Source organism: Scleropages formosus, chromosome 20, assembly GCF_900964775.1.
Source record: "Scleropages formosus chromosome 20, fSclFor1.1, whole genome shotgun sequence".
Lineage (NCBI taxonomy): Eukaryota > Metazoa > Chordata > Actinopteri > Osteoglossiformes > Osteoglossidae > Scleropages > Scleropages formosus.
In genome coordinates this window covers 2,814,400-2,833,755 of record NC_041825.1, presented here as the reverse complement: position 1 = coordinate 2,833,755, position 19,356 = coordinate 2,814,400, and the positions used below count along the sequence as shown (strand labels likewise).

Sequence of the window (19,356 nt, the reverse complement as noted above, 5' to 3'; positions counted from 1 at the left end):
AACATGTAAATGTTTCTTTAATAATATTTAATAACAATTAGTTCAATAAAGGAAAACCCTATAGGCACCTACTTGTGTGATGTATACTGGTTTGTACGGGGTTATGCAGGGGGGTGTGGTGGCGCGGTGGCGCGGTGGCGCGGTGGCGCAGACCACAGTTCTGCTGTCTGGTGGGTCTGGGGTTCAAGTCCCGCTTGGGGTGCCTTGCAACACATTGGCGTCCTGTCCTGGGTGCATCCCCTCCCCCTCTGGCCTTATGCCCTGTGTTGCCAGGTAGGCTCCAGTTCCCCGTGACCCCGTATGGGACAAGCGGTTCTGAAAATGTGTGTGTGTGTACTGCGCTATGCGATAAATTGAGTTACTCTAGAATCGTGTCTTCATCTAAAACCCTCCTGTTGATGTCATGCACTCTTTGCATTTTTCTCTGAGATGGACTTCCCTTTGGAGAAAAGCGTCTGATAAACGAATCAATGTAAATGTAAATGCAGATTACAGGCAAGGTTCTTATCCTGAATTGCTTTAGTAAAAGTTACCCAGCTGTATAAATGGGTAAACACCCCTAAATAGGTGCACTTGGTAGCATAGTGGTTGGCACTAATACCTTTGAACCCATAAGTCATAGGTTCAAGTCCCAGCTCTAGTACACTTCAGTGAGGTACTTACCCTTGATTGCTACAGTAAAATTACCCTGTTGTTTCAATGGGTAAATAATATGAAGTGCTTTGGAGAAAAATATGAGATAAATGTATGTGTGCTTTACTGAAATGTCCCAGTGAATATGATTGACCTCTAGCCACTTTCCCAATGAACTTAAGTGGAGCGGGAAAACCTGCAGCAAGAGAGCAGAGGTCAATTCCGCAGGGCTTTTTCACCTGCCACTCAGGCTGGTGTTTGAATGCGGAGGACAAAAGAGAACGAGGGATTGATCCAGAGCGACTGATCGCTCGCTCACTGCCAGTACAGCGACGGAGGAACAGCTGCGTAACGCGGTAAAGGAGGGTATGTGTAACGTCACGCTGAAGGACGTCAGCTTTTTGGGCATTACGACTCCGTCATGCATACGTACATGTGTGGAGTAAGACAGCAGCTTCATATCATTTGCGGAGAAACATCAAATGTATGAATATAGAGGATATAAATAAATAAAAAAAGATTTATAAATTAATATGTATTATTATATGCATTTATGAAATCTATTTATAAAAATATATGTATAATTTAGAAATATTTCTATATATAGAAATAATTCGACTAATGTTATTGAGCAGAAAGGTATCTGTGAGACAGCGGAAAATGACTCCGCAGGACCAATAATAAAGGTGTTGGAGCAGAATTTCATAACTATAACCAGAAAGTCCCTCCCAGTGTTTTAGTTTTGGTGGAAATGATATTAATTGTCTAAGTTAGGTAGCCCAAACTCAGTTTTGCTTGTGTTTTAACCCAGCACGCTTCCCTAGTAGTGAGTGAAACTGTCGGCTTTTTCGAAATTCTTTATCCGGACCCCTCATCGACACGCAGGCAGATTGCTTACAAACGTTTCAGGAACGTTTGTGTCGTTGCAACGACCACAGAGTCACCTTGAAAACACGGTACTGCATGTTTTTACTCCCACAGCGAGTGGGACACTGAGTGACTCATCCAAACCCCTGCTTAAGAAAAACAACACATGAAATATGTAACAAGTATCATTCACCGCATTCCCAGTGTATTTATTTGTTCATAAACACCTCGTATAAATATAAACACCCCCCCACCACCCCCCTGCCAATAAGAGAACAAATCCACAGCAAAAGGAACAGTTAGAAAATATTATAAATTCACATTCATACAGGCAGGCATGCATCGAAATTGGCATAATGACACAGGGCCAAGAAGGGAGAAAACACAGCACGCACTCACACACTCTCACACGCACTCACACACACACACACACACACACACACACACACATATAAAACACCATCACTGTAGACCAGCATGCCCTATCGACACAGGAGTGCTCCCTCACTCCAAGCAGGCACAGTGGGAGAACTTAGGCTTGAGTGAGATAAAACTGCCGTTATTATTAATCATTCTCATCATGATAAATTCGGTTACGGAAATATAATAGCCGTCATGTCATTTCTGCTGTATTCACTTCGATATGCAGTATGTACATCAAAAGCAGTAAATAAACTGAAACCTGTCATCGGAACACTGATTGATCTCTTAAAATTAGTTGGCTCAATAAGTATTTACATGAATCCTTTAAACGGTAGTGCGAGCAGTTAGCACAGAGTGAAGGGTGAGTGATGATGCTGATGATGATGATGCTGATGATGATGATGGTAAGGGATGAGCCCGATAGCTTGTGCACACTATATTATTCTTCATGTTAATTCCGGCATTTCTCATTTAAGTGGTTTCCAACGGTGGCAACGATTTTTTCTTGTCTTATTCTCCTCTTGCCTTTATTTTGTACACTTTTTGTCTCGATCTTGAGAAACGGAACTTCTCCTCGACGGTTCAGCAGCCATCCATATTGGCAGGGGACTGCTACCGTGATAAGAGACACAAGGCATACAGGAAGTGCGTTCCGCCAGCAACGACACGGGATGGGGGGCGGGGGGGCAGAGCAGCAGGTCCTTTAAATATGCAAAGTTCTTTCGAGATTCGACATTATATACACACACACACACACACAAAAAAAAAAAAAAACTGTCCATGTGGAAGATCCAGATGCCAGAACCATTATTAATAAGAACATTACCAGTTCTGGCAGCCATGGTAAATGCCTTTATTAATAATATTTTTAAGACCACTTAGAATTGTAAGCGGAAGCATTGCTCAGTTGACGTTATTGCAAGAGAACCATGAGGGACCTGAAGAAACTGGGAAGGTTTTGAATAAAAATCAAACGAGAGGCGTAACGTAAATGAATGAATAATATGATGGAAATTGGTAAGAAAAAAGTCGGGATGAAATGAAGAAGAGCAATAAACTCGTTGCCTATACAGGAATTGTGAGTAAATTATATAGCTGTAAAACAACCCGAACAAGTGCGTTTTTACTGTACTTTGCATTCTGGAGTGTACAGCAGCTGCCGGTAACGCTCCGGAGGATGACGCTTCAGTCGTGGTATGTGGATCCTGGCAGGTCATTCGTTAAAGTGTGCCAGCGCTCTATTTTCTTGCCTTTATTCTTCAGACAGTCCACCCAGTGCCGGAGCGCGTCTCCCTGTGAGTGACAGCCGAGGGACACGCCCCCTGCCGCACACAGACAGTCCCATTGTGGTGAAAGCGAAATTACCTCTAGACCTTAAATGTGAATAAAGCCAACCAACTGTTAAGCCACAATTTACCCTAAAAAAATACTGTACACCTTTGAAGAGAAGGCCTAAGCATATTTCAAGTAATTTTACTTTGATTACACTGGAACCCGCTGCATCATCATACCGAGGTCCCAGTATAAGGGCCCATAGCAACTGTACGTGTAAAATAGCTTCCATAGCAACAGCACAGCAACTCACCAATAAAGTCATTGGACTTTCCAAGATCGTAGTCCCAGACGGTGACTTCTAGTGTCTTAGTGGAGAGCTCAGAGAAAGAGATCTCGTAGAAGAACTCCTGCGGGGAGTCGTGAGGCCACAGCAGGTAAAGGGAGGAAGTGTGACGAGTCGTGAAAACAAGAGAAGGAAACCGAAAATGATCGATAATCAGTCCCACGGTCAGCGATACCTGCGTGTTTCCCTGGTTTTAAAGCACAGTGCTGCTTGAAAGTGCGTGAACCCCCATGTGTCCTTTAGTTTTACCATGAATGGTTATTGAACGAGAATCAGCGTTTCTCATGTGATATAATAGGTGTGTGACGACCACTTCCGCATGTTGTTTAGAGGAAATCGTGTGTGTAGTAAAAACACACAAGTTGCGCAGGTGCAAAAATAAGTGAAGCTCAAGTTGGATTGATGAAACCAAGTTTGTAAGTAGAGTCAGGGGTATAAATCATAGCCATTTACTCATTTTGTCAGTCTAAGATTGAAGATTTAAATTTCATAAGTTTATTTTATTTTGCGTTGCAATGAAAAAATATAGAAGGAAGCTAATAAAAATTGCATTAGGATGTAAAATATTTGGATATACAGTAAGAGACTTGTTACAAATACCTGGTTTACCTTATAGTTTGCCAATTCTTCTGGCTACCTTGTTAAAGACTCCCTATTTCTCACTCCTCATCTCCTGCTGCATGTCCCATAATAAAAGTGTCTTCTGTTCTAGTGGTAGAATTATGATGTGTCAAGGTGTGTACGATGATGACGATGTTTGACCCAGAAGATCTGAATATCGTGTAGAAAAGGGGGAATATCCTGAAAAGTGGAAACATGTGAGTGTACAGGGGACAGACGGACCGAGCAGGAAGAAGTCCTCTCCTCGAGACCAACTGTACCTCGTTAAATTCGGGATTCAAAGTCTTCTTCATGACAGCGGTTTTGTGTTTGGATTTCTTGTGGAGGTCTGGCTTTAGGTACCTGAGATACAGAGAAGGGGGCGGAGACAAAGGGAATTAGGTTGCTGTCATCAGCAGAACAACACACACACACACACACACACACACTTGAACCCACACAAAGAGAGATTTGACTTTGTTGTCTCTGTCCTGACATCCCGCTGACTTCAATGAAATTCTGATTTCGCTGCGTTTAGCATGTACGCACGCACACACACACACACAAACACACACACACACACACACACACACAGAGCTCAGAGAGGGACATGGCTTTGATCAGGAGCTCAGTGTGTAAGAGGACAGGGAGAAAAAGACAGTGATGTGTGTGGGAGTTGGGGGTGGGGGTGGGGGTGCTGCTGTCTATTCGTATACCATCTCGGCTTTTTTTTACATAGCCTGGGGCGGAAATAACAGATTTGGAACATTTATCTAAAGAAGTGACAGGAGGGGGGGAGGGGCAAACGTGTGGTGCGCGTAGCTGTTGTTCTAACCCGTTGCAGGGACACCTCCAGGACCCCATTTTCGGCTCCATCGTCCGATTTCTGTCACCTCATATCACCGTGGCGCTCCTCGACCCCACCCCCACCCTTCGCACTGTTTCAAAAGCGGTCGTTGCAGGAGACGGACCGAGTTCACCCGGACTCCTCCCTTCCGTTAGTCCCTGCGTCACCGTCCGCTTTTCCAAACGCGCGGTGCTCTCGGCTCACTTCCATTTTTTTATCCCCTGTTCTCTTCCTCCCATCCTTCTTCCATTTTTGGCACCTTAAACCCAAGGTTTTATTAAGGAACGCCGCCTGCAACGACATTTGTGATGACATTATCGGGGGAAAGGCTCCATCTCGTCGCAAGAGCTATTTGGGGGGGAAGTCGTTTGGATTCCGTTTGGTCGACATGGCACTCGCTGCTTCTCCTGCTCCGGTCACCTACGCTGGGAGGCAGCTTTGGCCATGCTTTGCTTGTTGCCGTTGTGTCACTGTTCATTAAATTCTTCATACTTCACCTCACCCACCCTGGTGGTATTTTGAGTGCACTCTACTCGCAGACAGGTTGCCAGCTGACTCATGCCCAGCTTGTGCGGCTCATTTCGTTTGCTGGTTAACGGTCGACGCACGTGGCCCGAGACCCATCTCACGAAGGAATGGTCTACAGCCAACTTCCCCGTGGCGGTTTACGTGTTTCGGAACAACGAGAGCCGGACGGCGCCGAGGCGCAGTCTTGGAACGTCCTAGGAGAGCGGCTCGAGAAATAATCGATGCGCCCTAGCGTCTCCGTGGACCACCGCTCGTGGTTCTCGCTGCAGTGAAGACGAGTAAATAAACTCCAAACAAATATTTGCTTTGTAGACAAACACCAACCTTATTCAGTGTGTATTACATTTCTTTCTTGTGTTGGAGTTAATGGCCACAGACGTCTGCAGATCACAAATATAACCAAAGGAGAAGGCATCGAATGCTTGTTTAATCCTCGTTTTGTGGTATTTCCTGTGATGATTTCAGTAGTCATGCTTTGTACGGACCGTATAAACAATGTCCGCTTGTTTCGTGAACGCAGACTTATTTGCGTTCTTTTCATTAACTTCTTTTGTTTGTCTTGCTCTCCTCTCTTCTGTTCGGTTTCACTTCAAAGGTTGGAATCATACATAAACGCTGAATATCACATGTATGTATAGAGACCCCTCGACTTACTCAAATAGACTGTTCTTCAACCCTTTACGTAAGTCGAAAGTTACGTATGTCGGATTCCCCCTCCGCCCCCACCATTCAACATCATACCATTAATAATTTTTCCGCCTCAGTTATTGCACCTTGGCGTTTCTTCGTTATTATTGTTGTTTTCATGCTAGCTGTTCCTTCCGCTACTCCTTTATACGTGCAGCATCTTTCACCATCGTATTTATAGTCGATACGACTAAATCTGGTTCCCATGCTATAGACCGTAATCTTTGTCCACCTTCATACTTCCTTTTAATTTTCAATTTCCTCTCCAAATCGATTGTTGCACGCTTGCAAGACGGTTTTAGCGCTGTCCATAATGTGTATGCCGGGAATTTTTTATGTAAATCCGGATGTACCTAAGTCAAAGTTATGTAAGTAGAGGGGTGTCTGTATGTATGTTTTGTTTGCGAGCGTTTGTAACCGTAAGTATACAGTACGAAATAGCTACGACAGAGGTGAATCAGTGCAGGTAGGCTGCCATACAGCCACAGAGTAATTAATGAGGGGAAATGTTCCTGTTTTGTTGTTATTCTTTTAAACTCCTGAAGTTATTTTCTCCTTTTAATGGAATTTGCTTATATTTTACCATAAATTGGCGTTCTCGCAAAATCGCGATTATCCGGCCTTCGGTTATTTGGGGAGATCCGGAATATGCAACAAATGCCTGGCGTACCATGTAACATCATATATTTCAAGGCGCGAAGATTAGGTCTGATACTAAACCAACTGATACGAAGGATGAGATAACTGGATGATGAGACTGACTGCTTAACAATAGGGCATAACAAGGGCGTGAACGTCCAAGTCTCTTTTTTCCCCGCATACAACATTTCTGTATTAGCCGATGTTTTCGGATATCTGGCCTACCGTCGGTCTCGTTAAGTTGAGACTTTTCAACATTTGGAACAGTGTTTCATGAAAATCGACATTTGTTCAGAAGGAAATCACCGGACTGCACACATTACATATGTGTTTTCTGTTACTTGCAAGAATCCTCTACGCTGATTCCTAGGGTTAGGGATCCCTAGGGTAAAGGTAAGGGTTAAGGTTACGGTAAGAGTTTGGGTTAGGGTTTGGGTGAGGGTTTGGGTTAGGGTAAGGGTTGGGGTTAGATTGTCTGCTCCTGACCCTCCCTCACTCACGTCTTGACGTAAGGGTCGGAAAAGCCATTGACATCCATCGCAGCCAAGTGAGCGCAACGCCGCACCCCGACACACAGTCCGCTGCGGACCTTCTCCTTGGGCTGCCCGTCCCGCTCCCCTTCATTGGATGGGGACACAAACTGGAGGGAGAGTAGAATGCGGCCGCGCTCCTCCAGGCTCCTCTGCTGCTCATTCTCCCACTGCAAAACATGAGGAAGGACCAGGTGGCAGAGCCTTCGACACCTGAGAGCTCTTTGTTTTACAACTGATTCACGTTCAACTGCAGAGAACTGAATAGTGGCAAGGAGCAATTTTCTGAGTTTGCTGAAACTTCACAGCGAGAAGAAAATTGCTCGGGGGAATATTTAGACGAGACGGAATGCTCTTTCGCAGGTTGGCGCAGCCTGAATCGATCAAGACGACGCAAGGCTGCTAACTTCCAGCAAGAGTTACGGTCTACGGGGAAAAACGTAAAACGTAACGCAGAGACTCGGCTCGTGCGTATCAGTCATTTCAGCCTTTCCGCATCTCCTTGTTTATTTCTGCATCTCATATTCTTTCTTATCTTCAGTCAACCAGAAATGCTGTATGGAATGGAGACACCAGCACAGATGAATATGCTAATCCTTGCTTCCTTCTCCTCTCTCCGTTTTCAGATGTACATTTATATTTTTGGCCTTTATGAATCCTTCCCTTCCTGTATGCATCTGTCTTTCTTGCCAAGCGTTGCTTCGCACAGTGCCAGACTACCAATGAACCCCCTGTTGTGAAACTTTTTGCACAGACTTGCTGTCCTTGAACATCTGAAGCAGTTGCTTTGGATTTGATTTAGTGATCAAATATTAATACCCCCAGTGAGTCTTCTTACAGTCGGTATGTTCCTCAGTGTATCTGTTTAGCCTCTGCCTATTTGTTACCATCTAATTCATTGCATTCCTATTTTCCCTGAGTGTTTTCTTCACAGGTACAGTTACCACATGTGATTTACCCCAGAGAAACTGATCAACAGGTAAAAAAAGGCAAATATGCAGAGCAATGTGAACGTCAGCAGAACAAAAGCACAGCCTGAGAAGGACAGACAGTCAGAGGAGAAGAAAATTGGACCAGAAGGCACAAACGCAGAGACAAGAACGCATTCAGACATACAAATAAGTAGAGCTGGATGGAGGAAGATGCAGAGACGTGTACTGACAGTAAGCACAGACAGACACGGAAAAAGAGCGGGGCCACATGCGCTGAGCGCCGTCCCTCTGCTCAGAGACTAATTTAGCCTCAAAACCACGGTAATTGTTACTGTTGTTCCAGCAAAGTAAAACCGACAGCGTTACATCAACCCCCAGGGGGATTCATCTTAACACACAAGCACAGCGAACGTACCCTCGGGCCTGATTTACCACATCCGGCTTTACTGTACACTGCTTACAATCTAACGACCACATTAAATTCACACCTTTGTTTCAGAACTCCTTACCCTGCAAGGACAGTATTGCTTTTTGTGTTCAACTCATATCGCTGATAGTTAGCGTGTGAGATTTGACAGAGGGGCAGATTGCGGACCAGTCGGAGCTGGCAGAGTACCTCTCTCAGGTAGCAGGAAATCCCTCGGAGGGCCACGCTCATGGCGGAGGGCGAAGGAAGCTGGGAGAGAGAAAGAGGTGAAACAAGGTGAGCTGCTCGACCGTCCTTCTTCAGCAAGGTGCGAACTGCAGGTATCCGTGTTTCATATTTCTCACTGATGCACTATTGTTCACCCATTGCTTGCCCAAGTCAGGGACCCAGTGCTCAGGAGCCTGGAAACCCAGGGCGCTGGGCAAGTCAATGTACACCCTTTATGGCGTGCCAGTCCATTGCATCGAAATCACACACGCGCACTCATGCACTCACACACATTGTGGGCAACTTGGAGTGGCCAATTCCCCTGAAACACAGGAAAACCGTGAACACGAGAACCTGCAAACTCCCCACAGACTGAGCCAGATTCACACCTAGACACTCCGCACTGCACCATCATGCTGCCCTTTAATATTTCTTGATTTGTCAAATTCAAGGCACCCTATCATGATTTAGGGTCCCTCACAGGTCTTGGGGAAATAATGACTAGGAGGGTACAGTACTGCTGTTTTTACTACTGTATGTAGTGAAACACCACGGAACAGCACTGTTACCCCAGCGTAACCCTGGAGCCGTACACTCCTGACAAGGCTGACTGATAAATGAATTACTAATGACAGCAGATGAGAATATGACTACTCCTAAGGGGCCGTAATTTTACATTTCAACAGTTCAAGGTAAAACCTCCATTTCCGTTTACAGGGAGAGTCCAATATTACATGTGTCACTGAGTGTTGCTGTATTCCTTCCGCCGCGATGCTCAGTTTGTGCAGGACCATGACGCAATGTAGTCTAGGCCTGGATCGCAACCATATTCGTATCTCACGCAGTGGTCATTGCTTCATAATTCGGTCATCACAACACAGAGCCCAAACGCTACTGCAGCAATCGGACCATGCGGATATCATACCAGCCTTTCCGTGTAATCCTTATTTATGTATATATGTATATGTGTACATTCTGTATATACTGTATTTATACATTGTTGCCCCATCTGCTGCAAGATACCTTTGCTACTTGGCAAGATGATAATTATATCCACAGACAGATTCCCTTTCCAAATACTGCACCACAAATTTATTTAATGTTAGTTTGCAGCATGACAAATATTATTAGCTACAGTATGCCACATATTAACTGTGGCACATAAGTATTAGGCTCACTGTTCTTTATCAAGGTGTTACTACGGGTCACAGCGGCTCCTATTTTTCATCATAGCAATCCTCTCTTGTTTGACTATTATCCTTTTTTTCAGTTACAGAATGTGCACAGGACTATGTGACGAGTGAACAATAATAAAATAGTGATGCTCCGCCCACATTATGACTATGAGAAGAGAGCAGAGGGTGTGGGTTCTCCTCGCCAGCTGATGGTGTATCTTCCACCCATTTCGAACCCTCCCTCCCGAGGTCTCTCCTGTTTCCTCACCGGAGGGGGGTGCTCCAGGCAGATGTTGTAGTGTTTCGGCTGGTCCGGCTTGAGGCGCCGGAGCGCCACCCGCGACTCCCCTATGAACTCGTTGTGGCTCAGCTTGTCCTCGTCACACACTGACACCCTAGAAGGCCGAGAGAGGCGAGAGATGTAAAAGCAGCCGTCATCCTACGGTGATAAGGCTGGCCACCACTGGACGCTCAGCCGACACACACTCCGACCCACACTCCGACACGCACTCCGCTGTTTTCTCGGCGCCTCTGCGCTGTTCTGAAAGTGATTAAGTGCTACTATTATCTGTTAACTGCATAATGTCAACGAATGGTGTTGAAACTCTGATACTGGCAGCAACCAGGCTGCAACAACAAGAATCACTATTTGGAAACAATGCGTGGAAAGTGTGTCACGAAAGTGCTTTATATTGATTTAATATTTATTTAGTGCTGGGGTATAGATAGAGGCCGATGGCAGAGGTTAGGATGTGCGGGAACCGATTCTCCAGTAAGGACAACTGCTCACATCCTCTCCATCGGCCGATCGTCACGAGCTCCTTCAGTCACCAGATTATTCAGCTGCGGTGCGCAAATCGGTGACTTTGGGGTCTTTCTTACCAAAAGCCATCCATCTCCACGAAGCCACTCTAGAGTCAATTAGCTCCTCAACACAGAGATGCAGGGATGTGCCTAGCGACCTTATTCAGTTCAATTTATTTTTTATTTCACTTCTCACACGGTGACATGGCTCTGAACATCAAGGACCAAGAGACATAGTAGTTACACATATATCAGGTATAAAGTGAACCTGTAGGTAGACGGTTATAATTTTAGTGTCTATAAGAAATATTCTTGCTAATAAAGCTATGAAGTAACCCAGTTGGCAGCTGAGGAAAGGAAAACAAAAAACTACCAAAAGGCAAGGGAGAAATAAACCTCTGGGGGTCCAAGCACCAGTAGCTGCCCCCCCACCCCCCAACTGTCCTGGGCATTCTAAGTGGAAAAAAGTATCAGTAGTAACAGCAAAGAAAAGGAAGAAGCGAATAACTTGACATCCAGATGTGGGGATCCTGCTCTCATCCATCACCTGTGGGGTCTTGCACTTGTTTAATTGTCGAGCGTAATTTGCAAATTGCCTGTTTCCTATCCTATCTTATCCTATCCTATCATTTCTTTTATCATTTGTACAATATTAACCAAATGCCTTAGGCATCAAAACACGTTTTACTTCCGAACTGTCAAATTGGTTTTTTGATCATCATGCAGCTACAGGAAATTCCAAGAATACAGACTATAAACTAGTGCTACAGGCCATGAATAACAATAATAAGCCACCTGATAGGTAATACATGCTGAATATCAGTGTCCCATGAAGATCAGTATGCCATAAGTATTAGTCCACCGTAAACATGAGGACTCCAGCAATGGATTTGTCAAGTGAGAAAGTCAAAAGGAAGGAAATGAATCCAGAACAGTGCGATGATGATCAAGCGTCAGGCTGGAGCTTTCGTCTCTCTCCGGTGCGCTGGCGTTACTGCGGGACGAGCAGCTTGTCCTCGGGGGGCGCACACTCTCTCCATGCCAACAGCCTCATTGCGAATGCACGACCAAGGAGCTAAATAACCAGATTACATCTTGTCCGCTGTCCCTTGCATGTCTCAAAATGAAGACAAAGCACGGGGAGTCAATACTGCCGTTGCCCTGGGAAACTACTCCGCAGGTGTTTAGGGACCAAGGTAATTTACCTTGCGCGGTCTTGTCAAACTACAGCGCGATGGTGCCATTACTACGTCAAGGGGCATTGGAGCAGCCGAACTTCCGCAAGACGTGGGGCCGTGAGCGCTGGGAGGCGGCTGGAAGGGGCCAGGGGCCTCTTACGCTTATAGTTCTCGCTGCATGCGTGGGAAGTACTGAAGGGGACGTGTAAGTGCACTATTCACGCGGTACCTTCGAAGCTGACAAGGCTCGTTGGACCGGAAAAGGAACGTTAGCGTGAGACGTAACGCGGTAAAACGCAGCGAGAGGTGGGGCACAGCAATTCCAATCTGAGCAGCAAACGGCTCGTATTCCGTTCTTAGAGACGGCAGAGAAATTATAAGGATGCTTTTTGTTGGGGTGCTGTTTACGTTGCGCTCCACGCTACGAGCGGGTCACCTTGCGTGCGGCTGCGCTCTTTCTGGGTGCGTCTGGGAATGTATGCTTGCCATCGGTGGCCGAGCTGATACCCTCCCTGGCATTGCCGATTCCCTTTCATTCTCTTCTATTCCCTCATTCCCACACATGTGGGGAGAGCTTCACCCACACACATACAAATAGATGGTGATATTTTACCTCTGGGGGGTCAATAGAATTAAATACCCCCTGGAAGTGACTCTGACCTCAATCTGTCACTCCAGCTGGGAGAGAGAAAGAGAAAAAGAGAGGGAGTGATGGGGGGACATGGGGGGTGGTGGGGAGTGGGGGGGGGGGGGGGGGGGGGCGGCACACAGAGCTGACGAGATGGGGCGACACCATGACGGCGGTCACATTGAGGACCTCAGAGTCTTCCTGTACATGTCCTCCTCGGTGATGCCGCAATAGGTGAGGGTCTCGTTCCACACGGGGTTCAGCGTGTTGCGCACGGTTCTGGTTTTCAGCTTGTTCGCCTGGGAACACGGTAAAAGCACCACAGTACAGTGAGGCCCTGCTGACGAAGCGCCGACCGAGCTCACCCACGTCTCTTTAAAGCGGACGCTCACCTTGCAGGCTCCAGGAAGCAGGTGCAGCTTCACGTACGGATCTGCTAGTCCGTTGAAATCCATTGGCTTCAGACCCTGTGAGATGTTTTGAGAAAGAGACTGGGTGTTGGGCAACATCTCTTGATGCACAATATTATATTCCCGTGAATAAAGTGCTTTGCGATGCCATTAGTGTCTGACAATCAGTGTTCATCAGATCAGAACTGGGAATAATCAGTAACAGTTACATATATTTATTTATCGTGCACCTTCAGAATCAAAGCGTCGAAGCGGCTTTATTGTTATTTGAACCATATACAGCCGGTACAGTACGCAGTGAAACGATACAGTATTCCTCCAGGGCCTTGGTGCTGCATAAAAGAACTGTATATTACAATATCTTAGACAATATATTACAATATGTTATAATATATACAATAAAAAACAGTATATTACAATGTAACAATAAATGCTGTAAAGAATGTAAACATAATTACAAAAAAAAATTTCAAAGGGAATGGAATGGTGTTCAGTTGAATACAGGTGTGTGTGTGTTTCTCCCCAATGACTTAGGATACTAAGCTATCTATAACGATATATGCCATATATAGCTGCTTGAGAGTATATGAAGTATATCGATTATTCTGGCAGAGACTGTTTTAGGCAGCTGGTATTGTAGTTGTTAGAGCTGCTGTCTTTTCACCCACAGGTTCAAGTCCCAACTCCAACAATAGGACCTTTGAGCAAGGTGCTTACCCTCAATTGCTCCGCTAATAAAGAAGTACTCAGCAGTTTGAATGAGAGTATAACTGTAGGCAACTTAAAATTTTGAAGTTGCTTTGGAGAAAAGCATCGGCTTGATGATTACATGATAACGTATGTATGTAAACTGGTATAGAAATACCAATTTCTATGCAAATCTGAATCTTAAAATGAATAAATAACTATGATTTACACCCCTGACTCTACTTACCCACTTGGTTTAACCAATGATACTTGGGCTTCACTTATTTTTACACCTTTACACTACTTGTGTGTTTCTACTACACACATAATTTCCTCTAAACAACACATGGAATTGATCATTACAGACTTATCATGTCACATGAGAAACACTGATTCTCATTAAATAACCATGTCATGGTAAAACTGAGGGACACAAGGGTAGTGATGTAATCATTGTTTTACGGCATTGCCTAATAGCACTGCCGAATATGATATATTTATACATATGATACATAGAGACACACACACATATATATATATATATATATATATGAATGATATATATGAATGATATATAAAGGCTGGTTTTCGGGTTATTCACCAAGGAATGAATGAATGACCGAAGACAAAGTGCTGTGAGCCCAGACGAGTGCGGTGACCAATGAGACAGAGTGAGTACTGGAAAGCAGAAATGAAACGAACGAAGGGGGCTGAGCGGTCCTGGGTCCTGGGTTCGGGGGCAGGGCAGGGATTGACGCATACCTTGGCTCTGAGCACAGTGCAGCGCAATGAGCTGGTGGCTCTTTCGTACAGCAGGTCGAACTCCAGGGTGCCCAGCGATGCTGCAACACAAGGACGCTAATATTATTCACCGTCGGCACGCGCACACACACACACGCACACACACGCACACACACACGCACCAGGGTTGTCCATCTGGGCCGCAATCCCATGACACGTTGCATGTCAACTCTTCTTGGATTCATGTTCATTAAAAATTCTGCGCCTTCCATCCTCGTGTACCTTGATCACACAGTTAATATGTCTTGTTCTTTACTTTTACAATTTATTTCTACCATTAATTTGATCAAAAAAAAAGACGTGAAGTTTAACGCTGTTTTCCACAAGATGACTCAGTAGAAGTGGTGTCACGGAGGCCTTCTGAGAGCCCAAATGGGGCCATTTTGCAGTGTGAGGCCCCTCACTGTGGTGTAAATTTTTAAAAAAGTATATTTTTACAGTGCAAGGAACTGTAATTTATGGTCACGTTGGCTTTAGGCGCTCTGCCTCCACTGGTCTGTACGTCGCACCGTACTCGGATCCTTGGATGAGGTGTGGCCCCCCATATGGGGGGACCCTCCTCCTCCATAGGGCCTGGTGTTATGGGTTCAAATCCCTGCAACACTGGAGTGGGGGAGGTCATTAACCTTGAGTGCATCAGTAAATATTCAATAAGAAATGCATTTATGTAAATGAACACAAACAGGTGGCTGCGAAGATTGTTTCTGACAGACACAAATTATCTCTGTTTGTTTCTCGTGGTTATTAAAGCATAAAGGAGAGTATCGTGTGTGACGAAAGCTCGGTAATTTACCCTACTGTCTAGGGGGAAAGCGCATTATTTGTCACCGTTATAATAACAAAACATAGATATATTAGGGTAAATCAACAAGCTAGAAGAGTTATGAATGAGAGGGGATTGAGCTTGTTTCTCACAGTGTGCACAGTTTGCCCCCCCCCCACACCCCGCCCCCCCAACGGCTTGTGAGGAAGTGATTAACAGTGTTTATTCAGTGTTTATTTTTCATTTTCTCATTTTTTCCCGGGACGCCAAAAGCCGCTAGCGGGAAAAGCATCCGTAACTGAGACTTACTGCTGTCATCGCTGTCACAGCTGTCAATCTCAATGGACGTGTCCATGCTACTCATTGCGGACAGGGACCCTCCTCCTCCGCTGCTGCCTCCTGCTGCCCCGGGAAGCACAGGAGACAGCAGACCGCCGGTTCCAGCCCCGGAGGCTCCGCTTCCGGGGCTGAGCACTGACGGGAAGCCAGCTGGGTTCGGGGACAGGGGTTCGGAGATGGAGGAGGTGGGGGAGAGGCGCGGGAAGTAGGCGGAGATCTGTCTGATGGGACGGATGGGGCCGGGGCACACGTCGATGGCCATGTGTTCCTGGATGGAGATGGTCAGCTTCTTTCCCTTGCGCACCGTCATAGAGCTGCGGGGACGAGCGAAACGAAGATCCGGAGTGAGAGCGCCAGCCTCATACCAATAAATCTCGAGTAACAAGACAGGGCAGAAAAGCAAAGAATGGAAAATGAGCATCAGTTGCTAAAAAAAAAAAAAAATTAAATAAATAAATCAAAGAAAAAATCTGATGTCTGAATGAAGCCCCAGACAGGACCGTGTCTCCAGATCATATTTTGTGCCGCTCCTTCTAATAAAGCCAAACACACTCCCCTGGGACTATTGCCTGTCCTGTAAAGTGCTCATCAAACAGTACGAGCTGCTGCCTGTGGACTCGATGAGTTGAGGGTTGCGGGTTCAAATCCTGCTTCCTGCTGTAGAACCCAGTTCTCTATCCGTGCAAATGAAGCTTTTCGACACCGTAAGCCGTTTTCGAGAAAAGCATCAGCTAAACGAAATGTGTTGAAATGAAAAAACGTCGATCTGCTGAGCATTTTGGGAAGCAGTGATTGTGCACCATTCCGGTGAACCCCCCCCACCACCCGCCAAACTGGAGCTGCTAGTTTCCCACCGCTGTTTCTTTTAAACTTGGAGATCCCTGTACGAAGGCTCATCTTCTACCAGGTTATACGGGGTTAGTTCGATTTTCACGAAGAACTGATGCAGATTTCCGTTTCTCGCATTTTTCCCCACGTCTTCAGTGTCTGTCCTGATTTTACCTTTAGAAATAAACTTTAACTCTCATCTTTATTCTTCAGTGTTCATTCACCGAAACACTTCCAACTCTAACATCTGTGCTTCGTAAACTGAGTGGCCGAAAACATTTACTATAAATTTCACGGCAAATTAAGGTTAAATCAAGCTGTTCTACCCTTCTACCCCACTGTGCATGTATATGAGAAATATATAAATTCTGAAATCATTTGTAACAACTGTTTCTTTATTTGAAAAACCAAGACACTGGAGACGGAGGATGACGCATATTTGGAAAAAAACTCTTATTGTTATATTATTGATCAACCTCAGATTTGAAGCTATGCAGCACAGTAACAAGTGAGAGAAAAGGACGGGGGGGTGGGGGGGTGATCACATTCAGCTTTCAAATTCACCTTCCGCAGAGCCAAACCCAACAAGCGGAACGCCGCCGGTGCTCACGTTCACATCTTTGAACCCGTTACCCACAGACTGCGACATGTGCGACTGCCAGGACGTGAGTGCAAATGTCATCATATAAAGTCAAATGAGATATTTGCATTCGTTCTCACGCCGCATAAATTGTGCAGGAATGGAGCAAAAATCCGGAAACGTCAAAGCATCCTTTTATAGATTTTTTTTTTTTCCAAGACATTGGACTCCCTCTTCAAATCATCTCAAGCCTCACCTTTGGAGACGTATAAAATACACATGGAAAAGGACTGCGGGCAAACCGGCCGCTCGCTGGGCAGTAAGGCGACGTGTATAATGTACAACTTTTATTCCCTCCATCAGTTCCCATCCCATTAAGTCAATCATTTATGTGTCTCCCGCTGCCGCCTGTCCCCCCATTCTCCCTCACTGCCGCCCGTGTCCCCGTCCCCCTCATTACTCCACATTAGTCCACTGCCGCTCTCTTTCTACTCCCTCTTATCTTCTCCTTCCTTTGCGTCTCCATCGATCTCCGCTCCTCTTACTTGGCCAAGAGAGAATGTTCAGATGCCCCAAACTACGAGGATCTCATTCCTTCGCATTCTGCATGTTCTGTGACATTTTTCCAACATATTTTTCATTATATATATATTTTATTATAATATATTACATATATATATATATTTAAATGCCCTGTAAGAATAATAAGTTAAAATGACCTTATAAAAAGGGAGATGACTGAGCTGAGCGACATGTCATCGACAGGACTGGCTGGACACGGCGACCGTAACCCCGTGGGACGCATGGGGGGACGCGGCACTCCGACACACTGTGGACACTACAGACGTGGAGACAGACAGATGGACGCAGAGAGAGGAGGACTGAGAGGGAGGGGAAGAGACAGGTGCCGTAGAGTGGAAGAGCGAGGAGGAAATGTCAACTGGGCACTTGGAGAAAATAGGGACGGAGGATCGTGAGAAGGAAGGATGAAAAGTGAACGGTTCGATTTGTGGGTCTTACCTTGGCGATTGCTTGAGCGCACAAGTCCCTCATAAACAGGTGAATCCCCGGCAAACAGGTGGCGAGGAGGAGAGGGGAAGAGAGAGAGGGACGGAGGGAGGGCGGGGGGGTGCCTCTTAAATATCCATGCAGAAAAATCTCTAGTGTCACAAGCAGAAAGTTCAAGTGGGGAGGAAGAGAGAGGGAAATGAAAGAGGGAGGGAGGAAGGAGGGAGAGAGATGAGCGGCGGGAGAGACACGCGAAGAGGCGGCGGAGGGATGGAGATCATTCCTTGGGAGTCTGTTCCATGGCTCTGACTGTCTTTCCTCTCTCTCTCTCTCCCTCTCTCTCCCTCTCTCTCTCTCTCATTCTCTCTCTCTCTCTTTTCTCATCCCCCTCCCCATTCCCGCACCCCCCACCCCCCACCGCTCTCCTCTCCACTCTCTCCCTCTCTTCTCAATGCAGTATTTTAATTTTTTCAACATCCTCTTTCTAAACAGTGCCAATGAACTGTTGTGTCCTTGCAGTCTATGTATTTATGTTGTAGTAAGACACCCCCCCCCACACACACACACACACACACACACACACACACAGTGCCTCTTCTGAGCCCGTGCTCATGTAGTGTAACGTTCCAGGAGCCAGTATTAGCATCTCGCTCCGTCTCCCTCGTTCTCTGTATAATTAGTCTAATGACACCTCTCGCCGTGATAGACAGACCCCACACACCCTTTCCAGGGAAAGAATCGCTCTGTGTCTCACTGTTGTGTCCCTGCCTCCATCCATCTTTGCCTTTTCCTGCTAACACTTTCCCCAAGACACACGCACACACACACAATTCTTTCGCTTGCAAGTTTAACACCGACGGAGTTGACATTCTCCCGGAGAATTTAAACTTGTGCTTTGTTTCGCCACAATTGCTTCAGTCCCCCGCTTCTTGGCCCACCCACACACACACACACAAACACTTTGTGTGTGTGTGTGTGGGGGTGGGCCAAGAAGCGGGGGACTGAAGCAATTCTCTCTCTTTTCGATCCAAAAGGATTTCATCAATGTTCTTTCTCTGCCACCCTACCACCCCCTCCCCCCACCCACCCACCCCGCTCACCCCAGCACCGCCACCATTCACTCCCCCCCGAGGAAATTTTTAATTGTTTCAACGCCACACGTGTCCCTTTTCATGACAGCACTTCACATACGTAAAGAATTAATCAACAGATCCCTT

General features: G+C 45.9%; 1 protein-coding gene across 1 annotated transcript; it reads right to left on the bottom strand.

Moving 5' to 3' along the window:
* Positions 1 to 1,676: 1,676 nt before the first annotated feature.
* On the bottom strand, positions 1,677 to 18,497 carry LOC108933026 (double C2-like domain-containing protein alpha). Its single transcript, XM_018749814.2, has 11 exons — positions 18,152 to 18,497; positions 15,694 to 16,037; positions 14,583 to 14,662; positions 13,116 to 13,190; positions 12,913 to 13,022; positions 10,382 to 10,508; positions 8,921 to 8,980; positions 7,343 to 7,542; positions 4,423 to 4,504; positions 3,509 to 3,605; positions 1,677 to 3,245 (listed from the first exon to the last, which is right to left on the bottom strand). The coding sequence occupies exons 2-11, from the start codon at positions 16,031 to 16,033 to the stop codon at positions 3,109 to 3,111; spliced, it is 1,308 nt and encodes a 435-aa protein (XP_018605330.1). The 5' UTR covers positions 16,034 to 16,037; positions 18,152 to 18,497; the 3' UTR covers positions 1,677 to 3,108.
* Between the last annotated feature and the right edge of the window lie 859 nt (positions 18,498 to 19,356).